At 41.7% G+C, this 22,229-nt stretch overlaps 1 protein-coding gene across 12 annotated transcripts in view; it reads left to right on the forward strand.

Annotated features, from left to right (window-relative positions):
• ABI2 (abl interactor 2) overlaps positions 1–22,229 on the forward strand; it is an 86,995-nt gene that overhangs the window by 19,999 nt on the left and 44,767 nt on the right. For all 12 annotated transcript variants that reach the window (XM_053281154.1, XM_053281163.1, XM_053281173.1 and 9 more), the window contains exons 2-3: positions 17,366–17,533; positions 20,673–20,849. In XM_053281154.1, the coding sequence (XP_053137129.1) occupies positions 17,366–17,533; positions 20,673–20,849 (345 nt within the window). The remainder of the gene's footprint in view (positions 1–17,365; positions 17,534–20,672; positions 20,850–22,229) is intronic.

A 22,229-nucleotide genomic window follows, 5' to 3' on the forward strand; every position in this document is an offset into this window, starting at 1 on the left:
GCGAGCACTTTCGTGTTTTGTTTTTTGTCCCTCAGCCAGCTAGCCACCTTCATTCATCACAACTTCGGATTACCTCCTAGCCTGGCGAACTCCTCCTGGCGCAGCCCCTGCGGGCTCTTCCCACCGTAGCCATACACAGCCCCCAAGGGCAGTCTGCTTTGGAAGGCCTGGAAAGACAGCAGTTCTTCCCACTGCTCCACAGCCATTGCACCAAGGGCGACCCAGGCTCCTTGAAACAAGAGACGCGTTGCAGCAACCCGCCCAGCACAAAGTAAGCGGAAAGGCGCTCGGCTTACATACATGAGAGGCAGGCGGAGGCTCTGGCAGACTCCTCCCGCCATTTCCCAGGGAGACAGCAACATTCAGTCTGTTGTTATTCAGCACTCCCCTGATCTGTCAGCAATCTGCGAGTGATCGGTGTGTACTTCAGGAAAGGTCCCTGAGTGCTGGGAAAGATGGGGCTGGGGGTTCGCGTGCGCACAAACACGAGGGTTCAAAGTAAGAAGCTGATTACTTCTTAATCTCATGGATTTGCCTTTGATATGCTCAAAAACTGAGCACTCTGGTTGACATAAAACAAAGATTAAAAGCAAAATCTAAAACTACACAGTAAGTGCCGACTATGAGCGTTTATATGCGATGGTTCCTAGTGACTTGACGGCGGCAGGATACCTCCCTGCCACCCCTTCTTCCGCTTCGCTGCAAAAAGCGGGAGAAGGGGCGGCAGGGACGTATCCTGCCGCCCTGAATACTGTAGAAGATACATGCGTGCGCACGCAAAAGGCTTCTAAAAGCCTTTTGCGCTGCAGCAGAGTAGAGAAGTGCCGGGAGAAGGGGCGGCAGGGAGGTATCCTGCTGCCCCAATTACTCAAGAAGATGTGTGAGTGCGCACACTGCAGCAGAGCAGACAAGCGCCGGGAGAAGGGGCAGCAGAGAGGTATCCTGCCGCCCCAATTACTCAAGAAAATACGGGCGCCGGAGGGGGGAAAGCGGTGGAAGGGATAAGTAAACCCTCCCCCGCCCTTAAGGGGACCCCCCACCCCGAACCACCCGAATCCGAACCGCCCATGTCCGGACCGTTCTGGAGGCCTGTAGAATGGCCTCCAGACTGGTCCGGGCACATCACTAGCATAAACCGACTGGAACTGCACACAATCAGGCTGGCCCTCATCCACTTCTGGCACATTCTAATTAAAACTGACAACACAATGGCAAAATTTCATGTAAACTGTTGGGAGCACAAGATCCCAATCACTAATGATGGAATCTTATCTCTTCCTCTGCTGGGCCAAATGCCACCTGTCCTCCATCAGAGCAGAATACCTCAGTGGCACAGCCAACATTCAGAATAGCTGAGCAATGAGACCATAGACCCTGTCATGTTCAGGTTCATCACCCTTCAAGTTGGGGTCGCCTGGTGGATCTGTTTGCTTTACCAGCCAACCACAAACTAATCTAACTCTTCATAAGGTTTCACTGACCTCTGGTAGAGGGCATGGATGGCCCCTGGGTCTTTTGTACACTTTCCCCCCAATAACCCTCCTAGCCAAGATGGTGGCAAAGCTGTACATCAAAGAGGCGGAACTGGCACTTTACTGGCCCAAGAGATCATTGTTCTCTGACCTCCTAGTCCTGTTGTCTACCTCCCTTCCCCCCCAAGATGGCATCTATCCCTCCGCCTAGACCTCCTGTGTCGGGATCAACTCTACACCTCGATATTTACTTGAAAATGAGTCTTTCCTCTTAGATAGTAAGGGCTACTACACCGCTATTCAAAATACCATCCTAATCACATGCTGGCCTTCTACCAAGTATGTCTATGAGGCTGCTTGGGCAGCTTTCCTCTGCTGGGTAAGGATGAAGCAGATAGAACCCCTCTCAGCTACCTTTACCCTGGTCCCATTTTTTCCTGCAAGTTGGTCTTGACCAGGGCTTTTGACCTAGTACTCTGAAGTCCCAAGCTTTAGCTCTCTCCTCCGTTCTCAACATTAAACTCTCAAATTCCTGTTCATCCCATCCTCCCATTAACCAATTCCTATGAGAAACCTCTGCCCTTACTTCTCCCAATCCATCAGTTTCCCTCCTGAAACCTCAAGAAGAACACACTCACATGCATCTTATTTTAGCCTCTGCATTCCATTCCCCTGAAGCTTCTCTCCTACAAAGTCCTGTTCCTTGTCCCCATAACATCCACACATGGCATTTCAGAGTTAGGTGTACACTCAGTCCGTAAGGGGCTCTGTGTGTTTCAACCGGACACAGTCCTTGCACTCCCCAGTGTTCTCAAAACAGACCCTACCTTCAGCACCACTTTTCATTGCTCCCAGGACATTCTTCTGCACTCACTTAGACAGTCAAACTACTCCTCCAGTGGCTCCTTTCGAGACTGCAGGTACCCAAACCACAGACCAGGTAGGCATCCCTACTGGCAACACCGACCTCGGAGAGTGGAACGCTAGACTTTTAACAAAAAGTTTTAGTCCACTTCCTTCCAACAGAGGAAACAATGATGTTGCTCCGGTCGGAGGTTGGCTCCTCCTCTTCAGGGATGTGTGGAAAGCGGCCACCTCTGACCAATGGGTACTCCGGACAGTAACCGGGGGACTGTCCCTGGAGTTCTCATCTTACCCCCCGGACAATTTCATTCCCACACAAATCCCAGGCTCAACATAGAGGAAAGAACAGATCTCACAGGCCACTGAGCACCTGATCCAGATCAAAGCAACAGAGCGAGTACCCAGGACAGAGTCAGGGCAGGGCGTATACTCACTGCTGTTTTTGGTTCCAAAGAAGGATGGGTCGTGGCGAGCAGCGTTGAACCTCAGACCTCTGAATCAACACATCAGGAAGCGCCCTTTCAGGATGGAATCTCTCAGGACGATCAAGCAGTCAATCAGAGAAGGGGAATTCCTAGCATCAGTGGATCTTTCAGAAGCTTACCTGCACGTCCCGATCCACCCAGAACATCGCTGCTTCCTCAGATTCTTCTTCAACGGATTCCATTTCCAATACCGATCAATGCCGTTCGGCCTCTCATCAGCACCCATATTCTTCATCAAGATCATGATAGCGCTGATTGCATTTATCAGAACACATGGGATATGCATCCATCCGTATCTGAACGATTTGCTCATATGATCACAGTCCCCGTCAAAGGCACAGAAGGACGTGCAGCAGACCTTGGACCTACCCGTACTCAAGGTTTTGTGGTGAACCACCAAAAGAGCCATCTAGAACCAACACAGAGACTACTCCACCTGGGAGCGATTTTTGACGTGACCAAGGGGATCGTAACACTGTCCCGGGAATGGAAGGAGAAGATAGTTTCCCTATCCAATACAGTACTGGGGGAGAACACCACCCTACTCATAACCCTGGCCACACTTCTGGGCTGCATGGTGGCCTGTATAGAGTGCACTCCATGGGCCAGATGGCACTCCTGTGCCCTTCAGTGGTTCCTACTTCCCTACCAGGACCAGATCACATCACGAACACAGATACGACTCAGGGTTCCACTGGTGGTGAAGGTCTCACTTCATTGGTGGAGATCCAAGGCCCTTACCACGTACCAACGTGGATCATAATCACCACAGATGCAAGCCTGGAGGGCTGGGGAGCCCACCTCCATCACCGCTTTGCCCAGGGGAAGTGGCACCCAGGGAGCAAGAGGAGTCAATAAACCTCCTAGAACTCAGAGCCATATGACAAGCACTGATACATTTCTTACCGCACATAAGACACCATCATGTACTAGTCTGCACAGACACCACTTCAGCAAAAGCACATGTGATCAACCAAGGAGGAACGAGGTCAACACTTTTCATTGCCCCCAGGACATCCTTCTGACCAACCCCTTCCCATCCCAAAGAGTGCACCTGGCACAAGCTTGATGTTCACAGAGCAGTGTGGATATACATATGCAGATCCAGAGAGTTTCAAAAGTCATACTCTCTCTTTGCCTCTTTCCACCTTACATCCTTGGGTACCGAGGTGTCAAAAGCCACTCTTGAATGTTGGATCAGAGCTTGTATTACCCTGGCATATGAGTCCCTATTCTTTCCATTCCCATGCACCATTGAGGCACACTCCATTTGCAGTGCCTCCACATCAGCTGCTTTTTCCACACACACCCTTCTGAGATCTGCAGAGTGGCCACCTGGTCCTCTGTCCTGCCTTTCATCAGGCACTACAAGATAAATGTGTTTCTTTTCTGCATAGGCCGTCTTTGGGAACACAGTGCTCCTGAAAGTGGTTTCAACCTGATCCACTCGCTCCCATACTTTTACCATCGTTCACCATTGTCCCATAGTTACTGATGACCACCTACACTGTGAGAAAGAAACGGACATATCATAAATGGTTCTTTCTGTACAGTGCATGGAGGTCATCTGGCCTACCTGTGGGTGAACCAATTGATTCATTGATGGGTCCTTTCTCATAGCTCCCTTTCCTGTTTCCTTTTCTTGCCTTTTGATAACATCTCTCTAACCAGAGACTGCCACAGTGCCGGAACTGGGAGGGCTCTGCTCCTACTGCCTGCTGAGTAGGGAGACTAGCCTACTTGCTGACAACCTGATATTTCTACCTGGGAAGACCAGCCCTATTTAAAAGGAGCAGGTTGGGGAGCACAACCCATTTTTACTGATGACTTCCATAGAACCATTCGTGATAAATCAGTTTCTATCTCACAAGGGTAGAGATGGTAAAGGTAATAGAGATAGTAGAGGCTTTACCATGGGTGTGTGTGGGGGAGGAGTGCATTGATTTGGAAAGTGCTTTTTAACTTTATTGGGATAGGCTTTCAAATGGCCACTTGACTGGTTGACTGTGGTTGTAAAAAATGACTTTGGATAGTAATAGCAATAGCATTTACATTTACATTTATATACCGCTCTATAGCCGGAGCTCTCTAAGCGGTTTACAATGATTTAGCATATTGCCCCCCAACATTCTGGGTACTCATTTTACCGACCTCGGAAGGATGGAAGGCTGAGTCAACCTTGAGCCCCTGGTCAGGATCGAACTTGTAACCTTCTGGTTACAGGGCGGCAGTTTTACCACTGCGCCACCAGGGGCTCATGACCAGAGGTTCCAATTTCTTTGAAATTGAACCAGATGACCAGAGGTTTCAATTTCTTCTGGTTTTAAAAGTGCTACTGGCATTTTGTCTAGAAGGCCATGTGACTTGGAGATGCTGGGGATTGAGCCTGGGGCCTTCTGCATGCAAAATATGTGCTCTGCCATTGAGTTGTGGCACCTCCTCAGGTGGGACTGCTGCTGCTTGGTGCGCGTCACACGTTGAGAGCAGAAAGCAAAGGCATTGGTGAGGAGCAGTGGCAGTGTGGAGTCTGTCACAGCCCAGTTCCACTCCCTTTGTGCCTGTCATGAGAGGGTGGGGGTGTAGAGCTCAGGCAAGTGGAGGAGTGTGTGGATGACCGTTCTGAGCTCTCTTATTTGCAGCTCTGTTTTACAGCATACTTCTGGCTTTAACATCCTGTGGTGTTTTGTACACTTTTGTCTCGGGTTCATTTATAACACCAGAGTGATGGTGCTATTGGTAAAGCAAATTCCTGTTTAAACAAAAGGACTTATTATACAGAGATTTCAGTGAACTAGGCTGTTTAAAAAGCTGTCTTTGTTCATGCAGCAGTAGAACTTGTAAACACAGATTTAAAATACCTTGCTAGACAATTTGAGTTGAGACTGAATAAAATTATTTCTAAGCATGGCAGAACAGCTTGCCATATAAACAGTACTTGTTTGAACTTTACCATCATCTGCTTTTCTCAAATTAAAGACTTTCTCAGATTAAAGACTTAGGACTATATTTCTGTTGACATAACCAGAAACAACCACAGACATTCCAATTTACTAAATGTTTCCATTACTTGATTTTTTAAAAAAAAAAGTAAGTTAAAGTTCCTTTTATAAAAAATAAAATTCCTTGTATAGCTACTATGCAGTGATTATGGTGACTCAGGGTTTAGCAAATAGTGAAATAATTAAAGAATGGTTTTTAAAAGTTATTTCACTATTTGCTAAACCCTCAACCACCACAATCAAGTAATGGAAATGTTTAGTAAATTGGAATGCCTGCAGTTGTGTCTGGTTATGTCAATGGAAACATAGTCCTAAGATGGAGCTTTATTTTGAGATAAGCAGGTGATGGTAAAGTTGAAACAAGTACTGTTTATATGGCAAGCTGTTCTGCCATGCTTAGAATAATAGAAAATCTTAGAATAAAAAGAAAATCTAAACACTCAACTCAGCTTTCCAATCCCCAGTCTCTCATATTCTGGTCAAAATATGAGATTGAGGATTGGAAAGCTGAGTGAAATGTTTCAATTTTCTTTCCCCCCATATGGATTATCTTCAAACGGTGGCTGACAATTCAAACTAGTATTGTGCTGCTGCAAGAGGTTGAAGACACTTAAGACATTTGTGGAACTGTGTGAGTTTATGGTGCTCTCCCTTGTTGTGCAGCCCCTAGTGGAAGACCTTCTCTGGGACATGCAGAAGGTTTCACAGCCTGTTGCATAACACCTAGTGCTGCAGGTCTTCTGCTAGTGCAAGAGCTTGTATGGTGCAATTATTCCTTTTCTGGGGTGCAACAGCATTTTTCCGAGTGCAACACTAGCCTGGTGTAGGCCAGTGTCTTTACTACACAGATGTATACTGGCATAGGATATCTTATTTTCTTTTGCAAATTAATCATGCATATTTCTCTTACATGTGGAGGTCCATGGTAGTGATGACTTGTTTTTATCTCATGTTGAGAACAGCAGACTGTCACAAGCCAAATATTTCATTAGCTATATAAGCCATTAAATGCCAATACTTTTTTAAAAAAAGTATCCCCCCCATCTAAAACTTTCATAGGGGGTTCTTAAGAGGCACAGGCTTCTTATACGCAAGACAGATTTTTTTGCCTGCTAGCAATTTGCCATTCTGAGAAGTAGCAATTATTTGATATGTGACAAATGCACCTACCTGCCCTTCTGGCTGCTATTTGCCTACTTGAGCTATTCTCCTTTACAGGGCTCTTTTCCTTGCCCTCAGGGATAAATTTTTACTTTAAGTTGTTTGGGCCTCTCTTGACCCATTAACTTATTAGATTTAGCAACCACACCTCCCATTCTGCTTCAGTGCTGACAAGTTAAATGTAGTAGATGAAGAAGAATGAATTGCAGTGGGTTTGAGCTGCTGCTGCGAGTTAGTCTGGAGAACAATGTACTGTAATGCAGAATCTCTCTCTGTTTCTGGATGGTTGCAATTGAGCTTTTTGGCTCCCAAATTCTCTTTCTTCCTAGAGTTACTTGTAACTCTAGTGTAGTGGAAAGGGACAGTGCAGATCTTCATGTATGACAGATATATTTGAGCTGGGCTCTCCTTGCTACATGATCTGAATAGCTATGAAGAGAACAACTGATGGATGGAATCCACTAACTTGGCACTAATAATTTATGACTAATGAGTGTATCTTCACATTCTTATGTTGTATTCTCCTGAGGATAAAGGTCTGTGATATTACAACATGTGGGCTAAAGATACATGTCAGTTGTGGAACCATCACTCTCATGACTATCTTCTGCAGTGGCAGTGGAAATGATACATGAGGGGAGTGGAGATAGCCTTTTAATGAATAATCAATCAGGCTTTTGGTGTTTTAATTGTGTTTTAATAGTTCTAACTTTTAAAATTTTAATTATTGAAATATGTTAATCTTTTTATTGGTTTTTTTTTATTGTCTTGTAAACCGCCCAGAGAACTTGTGTTTTGGGCAGTATTAAAATATGCTAAATAAATAAAGAAATATTTTTTTTTTGACTAAAGGAAACTTGAATACTCACATCAATTAGGAAATCATCAAAATGAATTGTTCATGTGGGGAATTAGCAATATAAACCATACATTCAATTAGAACCATTAAAATACATTGAAAACCCATTGAGTTCGGGGGAGTGGAGTTCCTAGATAGGGCAGCCTAGCGGCAAATGTTAGTAATAGTTACAGTGGCTGAAAATCATAGCCTATGAAAAAGAAAATTCCTAGAGTGGCATTCTGAAAGGAGAAACCTACAGAGGGACAGAGCAATTGGTTATGGGAGGTTGAGAAGATAGATTGACAGGAAAAGTAGAGAAGTATGGGAGGGAAATCAGTTAGATGGGTGGGAGTAGACACTCAAAGGAATTTCTAAGCTAGTTACAGCTGCATTTTTACTGTAACCGGTATATTTACTCTGCAGTGTTGGAGCAGGTACACAGATAGGGTGGAGAGGGGGAAAGTGTGAAGGAAGACAGATGCAAGGAAGGTTTTACTTAAGATTAAGTGGTACTGGAAGGGTTGCCTTAAGCCTCTGAGAAGCCCAAGGGCAGAATGTTCATTTGAGGCCATGCCACCACACTTGCTTCTCACATGCTGTGTCAATGTAAAAAAAAAAAAATGCTTGAAAAAATGCCAGATATATGTATATTAAGCCTGTGCAGTTGTTTCATTCCATTAGTACTGTTGGATCTGACATGGCCATGTTGGAAAACATTCGATTAATTGTGACATGACTTTAATTGGTTCCTATCGTATTGGAAATATTGGAATGAAATTACTGTTGTGTTGGATTTCTGTCAGAATGGTCAGATCTGATGGAAGTAAAAAGAGCAGTTTGGGGACCTCTAGCAGCCAAGGTAACAGTGTTGTCATAGCAGTTGCCTTATTTGGAGCAGACGGGGGCGGGAGAGCTTTGGAGTGACCAACCAGGCTGGCCACTTGCAATGCATTATGTGAAATGGTCTGAGTCTTGCCTTCCACTCTTGCCACAGTGCTTCTGGGTAGGAACACATCCCTATATTATCTTTGCTCAAATGTCAGTTTTATCCTTTTGTGATCAATATTTTTGAAAAGATACCTTTACCACCTTACCTTACTGCTTGGATTACCAGTTTTATGGATCCAGAGTTAAAAATAATAATTTAAAAAACCATTTGGTGGACCAGTATGCTTCAAGACTACACACATGCTGAATACTATGACCAGGTACTACCACCATGGGAAATTTCACAACTTTCTGCCCAGCTTTTCTTAAGTTGTGGCACATAGGGTGCCAAAAGTGAGGTACTACTCCTTTTACATGAAGGCAAGGAATAATTTCCTCAAAATAAAGGATACTTGAAGTTTAGTATGGGGAAGTATGTGGGGAAACTCAAATACTGTACTGAAATAATTATTCATCCTGCCTCCCCCTCCATATGTGGGGCCTGGGGCAATTTCTCCCCTGCCCCCCTAAAAAGGCTTTGGGTACCAGTTATGGTAGAGAAGAGATTTGAAGCAAGATGCTGTGCAAGGTGAAGAAAGTTAATAGGAGACAGAACTAGGGGAGATTTTCCAGAGTTCAGGAGCCTTCTCCTGACTTTGTGTAGATGAAGAATACTTATTCATCAATATGGATCCTTCACTATGCTAGGAATAAATCCTGGCCAGAGAGTCTCTTTTTGCTGATTATTCAGTGTTCATTGACGCAGACATTTCATGTGCTGTAAGAGCTGGTTGATGAGCAATTCTGACAGTTGTTTTAACAAAAGGGGTCCTAAGACTTAGGCCTTAGTAAAGAATGGACTAAATTGTAAGCAAGAGGGGACTCACAGGAGAGAGGTGAGGAGGCATCCTATATGCATGGCAGTCATAAAAACCTTTATTGGAGCAAGGCAACCAGTCTGCACCTGCAATTTCAGCTCTTGGAGAAGGTGAGATCAAGTCATTTCAGCAATTTGGAGTAGGGGGCTATACCAGTCCTTTCTGTATAGTGTTCCTAGACTGCAAGGTGGTTGGAGGTCCATTTAGCAAGAGGGAACTCCAGGAGGAAAAGCTGAGGCTTCTAGAGGTTGGGGGTGGTGGTGGTTGCTGAGTGTGGAATTGGCTATTTGGATCAAAAGACCGAGATCCATGCTGCTGAAGGACTCTGGGAACAAATTCATAGATGTTTTCCCTCTGGACTAGCAGTGGAATCACTCACTCACTCCAAATACTAGCTGTCAAGCCAGATAATTATACTCCAAATTGATCTAACAAAATGTTTGAGTACTGGTTCCTTTAGGGAGATAAGTGTGTGAGAACATGAAGACAAAAGTATTTCCTCTTCTGGTTGGCTTATGCTAGTATGATAATTCTGCTACTGGGAAGGTTCGTTGTTTTGGAGATTTGGTTCTAGATTGGATGTTGGAGGGAACCCATCTTTTTCCTTGGAAAAGTCTGGTTCATCAGCCTAGTTTGAGGGGTTGTTTTGACCTCTGGAGGCCACTTAGCCTGGACAGTCATATTTTTCCTTAATCAGTTCATTCAATCAATCAAAGAAGGAAGTATTCCTGGTCGGAATAGCAGCAACTTTTTATTAAGCTTGCTTGAAGAGGATGCCAGAATACTGTTTGTTTGCATCTGATGAAGTCCATTTTTGGGGCACAGATAACCAGATGGTCAGCTTCTCCATTTTTATTAAGTCTCGCTGTTTCATCTTGAAACAAAAAGTTACTGTGTTGCCAAAATTGATTTCACTGGTTACTTTAAAAAGCATATTACTAGCTCAGAGCTGAAAGATGACTACTCTATTGGCTTGAAGTTGACTCTAAAAATGCTGTTCTAGCAAGAAATGTCAAGAGAAGGCAGTTAATAAACAAGCACTCCAGCAGATTTAGCAACAGGATACATGGTAAAGAAGGATGCAACCTTTGCAGATTTTGAAGATTACATATTTCTGAGCTGCTGCTTCCTCAAATTCAGCTGTGAATGGCTGATTGCTTCATTTCCCTTATGCAATCTTTTCTGCTACTTGAAGCAGAGCAAAATTGGAAATAAGTCATGAATTACATGATTTTAAATGTTGTCCTGGCTTGGTGCCCATTTGAATTCCTCAAATATTTTTGTTTGCTTTACTTGATAGCACTTTTGATAGCTAAACAGAATAAATTTTATTTATATTATGTGGAAAATGTGTCACAATGAGTTCATTAACTTGGATATCCTCTAAATGAATTCTGCAACAACACTTCTTTTTTTCCCCTTTAAATTTTTTATTGATTTTAACAATATCTTAAGAATCTCATTACATCAAACATTAAACAAAATTGACTTCCAGTTTACTAATCAGCGCGAATCACTATTTATACAATTAACCCTTGCTATAATAATTCAAAACATATATCCTATACCTTAGCAAACTCGATTTTATCTACTCAACCTGCTAATATTGCTAAATTTCAAACCCTGTTGAAAAATCAATATTAGGAAAATAGTCCTTTAAGTACAGTAAAAATGGTTTCCAATCTTCTGTAAAACCTTCCAAATTTTGATCTCTTATCAGTACTGTAAGTTTTGCCATCTCTGCGTATTCCAAAATTTTTATCAGCTAATCTTCTTTTGAGGGCAGTTCATTGTCCTTCCATTTCTGTGCATATACTATTCTGGCCGCCGTAGTTGCATACATGAAGGATATTAAATTTCTTGTGGAGAACTCTCCTTGCGTTATTCCCAGCAGGAAGCATTCTGGGCTCTTAGGAAATGTCATTAAAAAAAAATATTTTATTTTTATTTTTATTTTTTTAACTCATTATATATCATGTCCCAAATGAATTCTGCAACAACCACTTCAGTAAAAATGACTAAAAAATGGGTTAAAAGTATATTTGCAATGGTTAAACACTTTTCTCGAAATAAATCCCACAAATTCAAATTCAAATGTTCAGCCTTACCTTGCATGAAGTTTGTTTGTTTAAAATATTAATATCCTGCTCCTCCAGCCCACAGCTGTTCAAGATAGCTTACATAAACCATGATATAAAACAATTGTAGTGAACCCCCAGCCAGAAACCATGAGGTTAATTAACGGGCTGTTTCCCCTGATTGGCAGGCTGGAACCCTGAAAAGATGGGCAGGTCTTAAGTGTTCCCCAGGGGCTTCTAGGGAGAAGAAGGGTGTGCCCTGAGGGAGAGAGTTGCAATACAATTTTGTAAGGCTCTTTTAGGATGAGTTCTGCCATTCCTAGGGCCAGGGATGGCAGGGCTGGTTTCACCAGGGTCTGGTGAGTGCCAGGAGGAGGGAGAAAGCCCAGGTTGGGGCTTCTGGAATTAGATTTAGGATAAGTATTAGTGAGAATTGTGTTAGAAGCGTTATTTTATTTTCCTGTGTGTGTGTTGTATAAACAGCTACCCTTTTTGTAAACATTAAGAAAAAAACCTAATTTGACACAGTTACGCTTTAAAATACATTGGTTTATTCTTGGTTTAATAGGAAAGCATTCTCTACTAAATTCATCTCAGAGTGTTTGGCTGACTCTTGGAGAGTGGGAGCTCTCCAGTTCACACCCACCCCAAAAAGGACCGTTAAGCTGGCTACTTCCTACCTGAACATATAAAAGTGGAGCTGTATATGCCTGCTAGTGCAGTAAGGAGGGGCCTGGGGGTTATCGCTCCCTTTGGTCAAAAAGCCCTATTACTTGAGGAGCGGTTGGTGGCAGTGAATTCAACCTACCGGGGATTCTTTTAGTTAATTTAAGACCGGATTAGCCAACGAGGCACAGGGAGAGGTGACTCGGCTAAAATTCCTCTCACGTGAGCTGGCTGGGACCCTTTACAACAATATTGTACAATAAAACAATAATGGGCAATAAAAGTACAATAACATAATGAACACAATAAAACACACTGAGGCAATGGCAGATAAAATAGCAGTCAGTACTAAACAAGCCCAATTAAAATCAGAAACCAGTCCATTTAACAGCACCACCTTCTGAGTACGGCCCTCTATATAGGATTGGGGCCGCTGTAGAACAGTGCCCCAGAGACCCAATGCAGGCAGATGACCCAGAAGGATATCATGGTTGAAGGTATCAAAAGCCACAGAGTCGGGAAGTTCTCGAAGCCAAATTTAGGCTGCTAGGTAGCATATTGAAGTTCAGGACTCCCAGGGTAGCGTTCTCTGAAGTGCTACCCGTTCCACACGCGGGGCCAGTGAGACAAGCAGAGCTGAGGGGTCTCAATGCCTAGATGAGACCATATAGATCTCCTGATTGGCTTTCCCTTCCTCATATACTTACTAAGTTGTCATTTGGCTCACAACCCCCGTGAGGAGGTGGACACTTTTTGCCAGCCCGCTGCTAAAAGACTTTGCCTATTAATGAGTTGGACCCAAGTGATTTAGGGTGAAGAAGTAACTTTAGAAGTTGTTTGGACACATTTTTGCTGCATTCTGAGTTGTTTGTTTACAGGGCAGGGGATATTGTGTTCAGTCTTCTACAACGCTTTGGAACAGGGCTGCACAACTTCAGTGCTTCTGCAGAAGTTGGCTTAACTCCCATAATCCCTGACTATTGACTGCTGTTGCTGGGGATTATGGGAGTTGTAGTGCAAAAACAGCCGGAGGGGCAAAGTAGTGCAGCCCTTCTTTAGAAGAATGTCTGTCTTCACCGATGCAGATTCATCTTGAGTTTGGCATAATGGGATAGTTGTCCCTGTGCTGCTTTTTGTTCTCTCTGGGAATACGTATTGAGAGTTAAAGGCAACTTTTGAGGATCTGGATTTGGAAATAGTTTTTCTGGAATACTGTGAAAATATGAGCTGTCTTTTTTGAACAAAGTTTGTTGCTTAGCTAGAATCTAAACTACCTTCTGATTGCGTGCCATCAATGATTTCCTTAAAATAAACCTATTTTTTTCTTTTGTATTGAATGGGCTATTGAATACTTCTAAAAAAAAAATTACTACTATTGATTAAGTGCTCATTCAAAGTGATGGCAGTGATTATTGTTTGGCTTTGTGATTTTTGAGTGTGTTTAATGGGAACCAACCACAGGGAACCTGAAGGAAGCCAGTAAACATCCCTTCTTGGTGCTGCTGCCCTCTCCCAGAGTTTCCCACAAGATCTGAAGCAGTTTTCTAGCTTTTTTATGGTTGCAAAATCTTTTTGTATTTTTATGTGTGTAGTTGGTGGTGTTTTCTTTTGGTTTTTTTTGAGACTGCAAACAAGTTTCCCTTTCCCCTCATAAATTTCCAGGCTGCAGAGGAATGAAATAAGGTTCTCAACCCTTTCAGAAAATTGCTGTGGAAAAGAGATTGTTCATCTTGCAAGTGATTTCTTGCTTTTGTAATGTGTGTTGTCACTAAAGGTGAGAGTGTGACGAAGATGGGAACACTTGGGGTGTGGGGGAGATACAAATAAACTCAGTTGGAATAAATTATGCAAACTAATTAACAGTCTAAGCTTATTCTTATTTTTATTTAGAGTTGGGTAATTTTGTTGGTATCACACAGAAAGTAAGATTTCCATTACTGCTGTGTAGCTTGTAGGAAGACTTCCTCTCTCTTTGTAGCATATAGACACAATGTGAAAATCACAGGGAGAGGAGAATAGTGTTGGAGGGACAGCTTTTTATTTAAGACATCCAGTTTGATGACGGTACCATCTGAGGATTACAGTGTTGCTGAAGAGTGTCAACAAATTATAGGTAAACAGGTGGCTATATTTAAGCATAATGCTCAAAAAGTGTGCTGAGGGAACATGCTTGCTCTTCTTTAATGCTAACTGGATTCTACAATTAGGGCAGAGTCTGTTATGGAGGTATCCAGCAACTCCTCTTTTGTGGTCAGATGATCACTTTCAGTTTGACTCTTGAGGATGTAGACAAGCTGTTTTGGAGAGGTGGTGGCCTCCCAGCTCCAGACAGTCCTAGAGGAAACTGTTTATCCTGACCCTTGCCCAACTTGGCTTATTTTATCCAACAATCAAATTATCAGAGAGGGTCTGGTAAACATAATAACTGGTTTTCCATGGTGTAGGGAGGTGATTCTCAACATGTTGGGTTTATCAGCCTCTACATGCGCCAAAACAAGACCAATCAAATTTCAGACAGACTAGTAGCTAGGTTAGGTAGCTGTCATTCATTCCTCAGTTTTGGTCCTGTCTTGTTCGGTTAGACAGCTCTTGGTTTGAGCTCTTGTTCTGTTTGTTATTTTCAGGCCAATTCAGACTGGTTCTTTCCTTTATTGTTCTAATTAGAATTAAGAATTGGAATCTAATTGGAGGGTAGGATGCCTCCTTGTCTTAAGGAGGCTATAATTAGACCATACTTGGGGGAAAAAATACATTGCACCCCATAAACCCGTCTCTTATTTCCCATGGTTGAGTAAGGGATTGAGAGGGTGGTGACCTCTCAGCTCCAGACAGTCCTGTAGGAAACTGATTATCTAGACCATGCAACTTTGGCCTTTCTGTAGATGTTGGCCTACAACCCATAATCCCTGGCTATTGGCCACTGTGGTTGGGGATTATGTGAGTTGAGGAATAACGAACTGAAGGTGAATCCAAATAAGATGGAGGTACTGATTGTGGGGTGTCAAAACCCAAGAGATGGTTTAGATGGTTAATAATAATAATAATAATAATAATAATAATAATAGATCTTTCTGTTCTCAATGGGGTTACATTCCCGCTGAAAGATCAGGTACATAGCTTGGGAGTGCTCTTGGATCCAAAACTCTCTGGTTTCTCGGGTTGAGGCAGTGGTTAGGAGCACTTTTTATCAGCTTGGGGGGATGCATCAGGTACGCCCATTTCTGGAGGGAAATGTCCTTAAAACAGTAGTACATATGCTGGTTAGGGAAGTGCAGAACCGGTTCGATTGTGAACTGGGCCGGGTCGAGCAGTTTGATCCGAACTGCTTCAAGCTGGTTCGTTGAATCAACTGGACTAGCTCATCGGTTTAACCAAACTGGTTCGAATACTCATGGTTAGGGGTGTGCACAAACCATATCAACTGGTCCATGCTCACTCCTGCTGGTAACCTCCATGCTTGACTACTATAATGCATTCCACGAGGGGCTGCTGTTGTACGTAGTCTGGAAATTACAACTGGTACAGAATGCAGCAGCCAGGTTGGTCTCTGGGACAGCCCAAAGGGACCATATGACACCAATTTTAAAAGAACTTTACTGGCTGTTGATAGGTTTCCAAGAGAAATACAAAGTGCTGGTTATTACCTATAAAGCCCTGAATGGCTTGGGTCCAGGGTACTTAAGAGAGCTCCTTATTTGTCATTAATCCTGTCGCCTATTAAGATAATCTGGGGAGGTCTGGTTACAGTTGCCACTGGCCTTCCTGATGGCGACTTTGGACCGGGCTTTCTCTGTGCTTGTTCCAGGTCTTTTGAACATACTTCCTGTCAAACTAAGAGATTCTCCATTTCTGATTGCTTTTAAAAAGATGCTTAAGACACACCTGTTTCCCCAAGCTTTTCATTAAACTTAATTTTTAAATTAAGTGTTAATTCTGTGGAACTATTTTGTTTTACTCTTAACATCATTTTACAGATATGGAACATTTTAAGTTGTCCTCATTATCATAAACTAATCTTGTGAAAATAAATACCAAAATGAGAGTGGTCTAAAAAAAAGACAAATAGAACTTTTAAATTTTTCTTGCATGTATGTATGGTAAATGTGTACCACACCTTTCAATCTAAATGATCTCCCAAGGTAGTTTACAAAAGTTTATATAAATTAGAACAAAGCAATGATGATGGTGAGAGACATGGTGCAAAGGCTTCTCTCCAGCTCTCTGATATTCCTGCTGCTGATGTCTTTGGGGATTTATGACAAGCTAAAGGAAATCGCACCCTCCAAGAAATGTGGTATTTTGTGCATAGTATCTAGAGAATATTATACTGAAAATTCTGATTATTCTAAGACACTTAAACCACTTTTGTATTCGTGCAGTTAGGGAGGTTAGAAGGGTAAGTGGGTAGATTTTTCCTTTGCTTTCAATGTATGTTTGTTTTGAATTGTGTTTATAATCTGTACTAATTCAAAACCAGAATGTAGCACTTACTCTATATTGGTTAATTTTTGAATAAAATGTGGGCTGGGAAAAACCCCTGAAACTTCTGGGGACCTAAACTTTTTGTTGTCTGGTATGGTTGGCATGTTATACATGATATAATACAAGTTTAGAAGGTTACAGAGTAGCTTAAACATGAGCCATGTTGGAGAGAGTGATTGGCAGTTGATGCACAAATTATAATTTTACCTGTCTTCATAGGCCAATATACTGTATTGCAAGTTCTGGCTTATGTCATATATTGGGCAACTTCCCCTCCATGCTACTCCAAACGCTGCCTTTTTGCAATGTTTCTGGAGGTATGGAGAAATTCACCCAATCAATATGATGAGCTGCCACTCAAAATTGAGTATGGAGAGAGAGCTTTCAGCAATGACTGTACTATGCAGATTGGTCTGAGGCATGGCAGGTTCAAAGTGGGAATATTGCTTGTTACCCACCTTAGAAATAATTAATGTAAAAAGTATAAATCTTGATTTCTTTTTCTGTTTTAGTCAACAGATAAACAACGGGCCCTAGAAGAAACCAAAGCATACACAACTCAGTCTTTAGCAAGCGTAGCCTATTTGATCAATACTTTGGCCAACAATGTCCTACAAATGCTGGATATCCAAGCATCCCAGCTTAGACGCATGGAATCTTCAATCAACCATATTTCACAAGTGAGAGAACTTTTACTTCTATTTGCTCGATGTATATCAAAGCACTAATATGAAGCAGTGGAGAGTATTGGACTTTGATAATCTGGAGGATTTGAATTCAGATCCCCACTCAGCCATGAAGCTCACATTGTCACTTCAGTGTAAGCTATATCACAAGGTGACTGTGAAGATAAAAATGGAATAAACACCATGTATGCCATTCTGAATTCCTTGGGAGGAAGGCATACAACTCATATGATAAGTATTATTGATGTTTTCATAAATAGAATTTTGAGAGAATTTGGTTTGTCAGTAGGATGAAGAAAAAAGCTACTTGGCTATATTCTGCAATTAGCAAGATAAGTTAAATTTTTGTAATTAATTTACTTATGAGATTGTTTTGCCTGTAAATATCATTCTTTGTGAACTTTTTTAAAAACAGTATTAATAAATTGGAAATATCCCAGCTGTCTGGGTACCTAAAGTTTGGATGGTGTCTAGGGACTTGGAAGCAGCCTTTTTGGCTCTGGGTACCTATTTAACTTGATCTCGATGATTTTCTCATCCTCAATTTGTCACACTCTTGTATTTCCTTGAATGTTTAGTTTCTAAATCTTGCTCTTCTGTTCAAATCCCCACTAGTGTGTTCCCCAGAATATGGGAAACTCCTATATCGGGCAGCAGCGATATAGGAAGGTGCTGAAAGGCATCATCTCATACTGTGCGGGAGGAGGCAATGATAAATCCCTCCTGTATTCTACTAAGAAAATCACAGGGCCCTGTGGTCGCCAGGAGTCGATCGACTCGACGGCATAACCTTTCCTTTCCTTTTCCTTCTGTTTAAAATGTGCCATTTCATGTAATATTAATTCAGTTGGAGGTAGTATGCTCTTTGAATCATTAGCAGGAGAACAAAAATAGGTTTGTGCCACTGTTTCTAAACTATCACTCTTTATGATGAATATTTCTATACAAATACAACAGATATTTACATACTGCTTTTCAACCAAAGTTCCCAAAGCGGTTTACATAGATATGAATAAACAAACAGATAAATAAATAAATAAAATGCCTCCCTGCCCCCAAAGGACTCACAATCTAAAAAAGAAATATAAGATACCAACAACAGCAACAGCTACTAGGGATGCTGTGCTGGGAATGGATAGGGCCAGTTGCTCTTCCCCTACTAAATAAAGAGAATTGCCACTTTTAAAAGGTGCCTCTTTGCTCAGTTAGTAGGGGACTCCTTCTAAAACATGATAAGCTTTTTTAAAGTTCTAGAACATTTTGAAATTAATAGTAACTTGAGATCTCTTGTTGAAAATCTCCTGATCCCATACTGAACAGAAAGTACTGTCATAAGACACTCATATCTACTGCTTTACAATGCCAAGGCCACAGTTGGAAAATTTATAGAATTCCCCTCAAATGCCCCATAAATGCTTGGGCCCATCCTGCTTATGGGGCTGTCCTTAGATAAAACAAGAGATGTAGAGCAAGAATATACCCATCTATTATTATTATTATTATTATTATTATTATTATTATTATTATTATTACTACATTTATATCCCGCTCTTCCTCCAAGGAGCCCAGAGCGGTGTACTACATACTTGAGTTTCTCTTTTCACAACAACCCTGTGAAGTAGGTTAGGCTGAGAGAGAAGTGACTGGCCCAGAGTCACCCAGCTAGTGTCATGGCTGAATGGGGATTTGAACTCAGGTCTCCCCTGTCCTAGTCCAGCACACTAACCACTACACAACGCTATTGGCTTGCAGGTTTAGAATTTTCTCCCTTTTGAGGCCTGCAAAATCCTACACACTTGGGGGAAGTGTGGAGTATTTGGCCAAAGACAAGCAAGGCTTTAGTTTACTTCAGTAGAAATATGTATGCTTCTCAGGCTACATGCACTTCCTATGCTTTATTAAAACAAAAAAGAAAATGGAATATAATCTGACTTGATGATGTAAGTCTCATCTTGTTTCATGATATCTTTGCTTTCTGCAAAGTTCTTTGAAAAGCTAAATCATAACTCTAATTTGTATAAAACATACAGCATACCAAGATGGTCTGGTTTTGGTAGAGGAGAGTAATATGCACACTCAATAATTTTTTTCATCTCTGTGCGGAATGATTTTTGTTCTGGGCGGCTGTATCAAAGCAGTGTGCATGCATGTGCATTCAGAATGGGGCCTTCCTGATTCAACCTGAGCGGGATCTAAAATTAACTGAGTGGACATCTGAACACTTGTGAGTGCATGCATGTGTGCACGCCTTAGAGGGAACAGTGCACACTAGAAGCAAGTTTAATGTATCTTCAATAATATTAGAATAACAAAAAGCATACAAATTGTATATGGATCCACTAGGAAAAGTTTCACAAGCCAGTGTAAGGCAGTATTGGGATCAACTAAAAAGTTATGAAATACTCAGCAGCAAACTTATGAGAATTCATCATCATCCTCCATCTCGTAAAAGTTCTCAAAGGATATTATGTAGAAAACAACATTAGATAATTCCCTGTCCCAAAAGTTCTTACATCTTAAATAAATAAATAAATAAATAAATAAATAAGTAAGTAAGTAAGTAAGGTAAACACCAACAACCACCCCTGGAGGGCTGTTGCACTGGGGTTGACATAGGGATAGTTGACCCCCCCCCCCCGAATATGAAAAGAGTCACCATCAAGGTGCCTTTTTGCTTAGTTAGCAAAACAAAGGTGTGAGGGGAACAGTGGAATCTCAAGATGAGATTCTAACGTGAAATCTCCATTATCTAAAATGTTGAGCATAATTTGTATTTTATTACTTCATAAATCCTACTAAGCCAAAACTGTGAGAACTGTTATCCAGAATACAACTGTGTCAAGAAAAATTATGTATAATCTACCATTACCCACAAAGCTGAATGTTTTGATTTTATTGGGGTTTTTTGGATGCCTGCTATATCTTTTAGTAGTGGTAATATTGTGTATTGGTAAACCTCCCCTACCTCCCAGCTCAGATGTTAAATACGGATAAATACAGATTATGTTGATATGAAGGGAATGTTAAGCAACTGATAGATGTATTGAGACTGACTAGCTTGCCTAATATATTTCAGTGATTGGTAAAATACATGTTGTTAATTACTAGTGTTTGCAAATTCTTTGTTTTCCAGACAGTTGACATACACAAAGAAAAAGTGGCCAGAAGAGAAATTGGCATCCTGACTACAAACAAAAACACCTCAAGAACGCATAAAATCATTGCACCAGCCAATTTGGAGCGACCAGTTCGCTATATTAGAAAACCTATTGATTATACAATTCTAGATGATATTGGGCATGGAGTAAAGGTAAGTGCTGATGTGAAATAGTTGGGGATGGGGCCATAGCTCATTGGTAAAGCATCTGCTTTGCATGTAGAGGGTCCCAGGTTTGTTCTCTAGGGTAGGCTGGTAGAGACTCTTACCTGAAACCTTGCAGAGCCGCTGCCAGTCAGTATGGGCAGTACTGAACTATATGGACCAATGGTCTGATTCAGTATAAGGCAACTTCCTATATTGCTATATAATAGTCTAATGTGGAATAAATTTATGAGCCTGCCTGCAGATTTTCAGAATCCAAAGTTCTCTGTTCTTTTTCCTCCTACAAATACCAGCAAGGATTCTCCTATCTGATGATGATCTTTAAAGGTATCAAGTCAATTTCGACTTCTGGTGCCCACAGAGCCCTGTGGTTTTCTTTGGTAGAATACAGGAGGGGTTTACCATTGCCTCCTCCCATGCAGTATGAGACGATGGCTTTCAGCATCTTCCTATATTGCTACTGCCCGATATAGTACCAGCGGGGATTTGAACTGGCAACCTTCTGCTTGTTAGTCAAGCATTTCCCCGCTGTGCCACTTAAGGTGACTGACCCTTTATTACACACTCATTCACCCCCCTCTTGTAATACCTGTATTTTAAGCACTTGGTAAAGACTTTCATCTTTAAAAACATTTGATGTCATTCCTTTCCCTTGATTTGGTTGTCAAACAATATCTCTAGGACAACAACAGGCTATATATTATCTTTTTCTTTGCTTGTCCCAAGCATGTCTTAGTGACTCAGGTGTAATTTCACTATCAGGAAGAAGACTTAGCAAACAGCATTTAACTCCCCTTCGAAATCGAACTGACTACTTCCAGATTTGCATGATAAGCAAAATCAAGGGACCGGTCTCTTCTCTGTTTTTAAAAAGTTTTTAAAACAATGTTTTAGGATAAATAGAAAAACATTTTTTCTATGTCCAGGCTTTAGTATGCATGTAGCTCTACCAGCACTTGTAGTGCTGTCTTGATTTACTGCTAAATTGGGATTGAGTTACGTGTACAAATTATCTGTTTCTGTGAAGATACACATTTGGTAGGTGCAAATTCTGTCCATGCTTTTCCACGTCTTTTCCTAAAGCACTCTTGAAACATGCATTAATTATCATGAGGTTAACAAATTATAAAAATGACCATTCAGAAGGGAAGAGGTAATTTAAATAGGAATTATTTACAGAGCCCGAAGCTCCTTTAGTCAACAAAGTTGCAGTAAGATAATGGCACAGCAAGATGTCTCCTATATCTGCAAGAATGCCTTGAGCTGGCAGAGAAATGCATTCAGTTACTCATGTTGCTCTTCCTGAACTGCAGATATTCCATGCCACTTCACAATAATAAAAAAGCAAATATAAGATCTCTTCAGTGA

This window comes from Hemicordylus capensis, chromosome 1, assembly GCF_027244095.1.
Source record: "Hemicordylus capensis ecotype Gifberg chromosome 1, rHemCap1.1.pri, whole genome shotgun sequence".
Lineage (NCBI taxonomy): Eukaryota > Metazoa > Chordata > Lepidosauria > Squamata > Cordylidae > Hemicordylus > Hemicordylus capensis.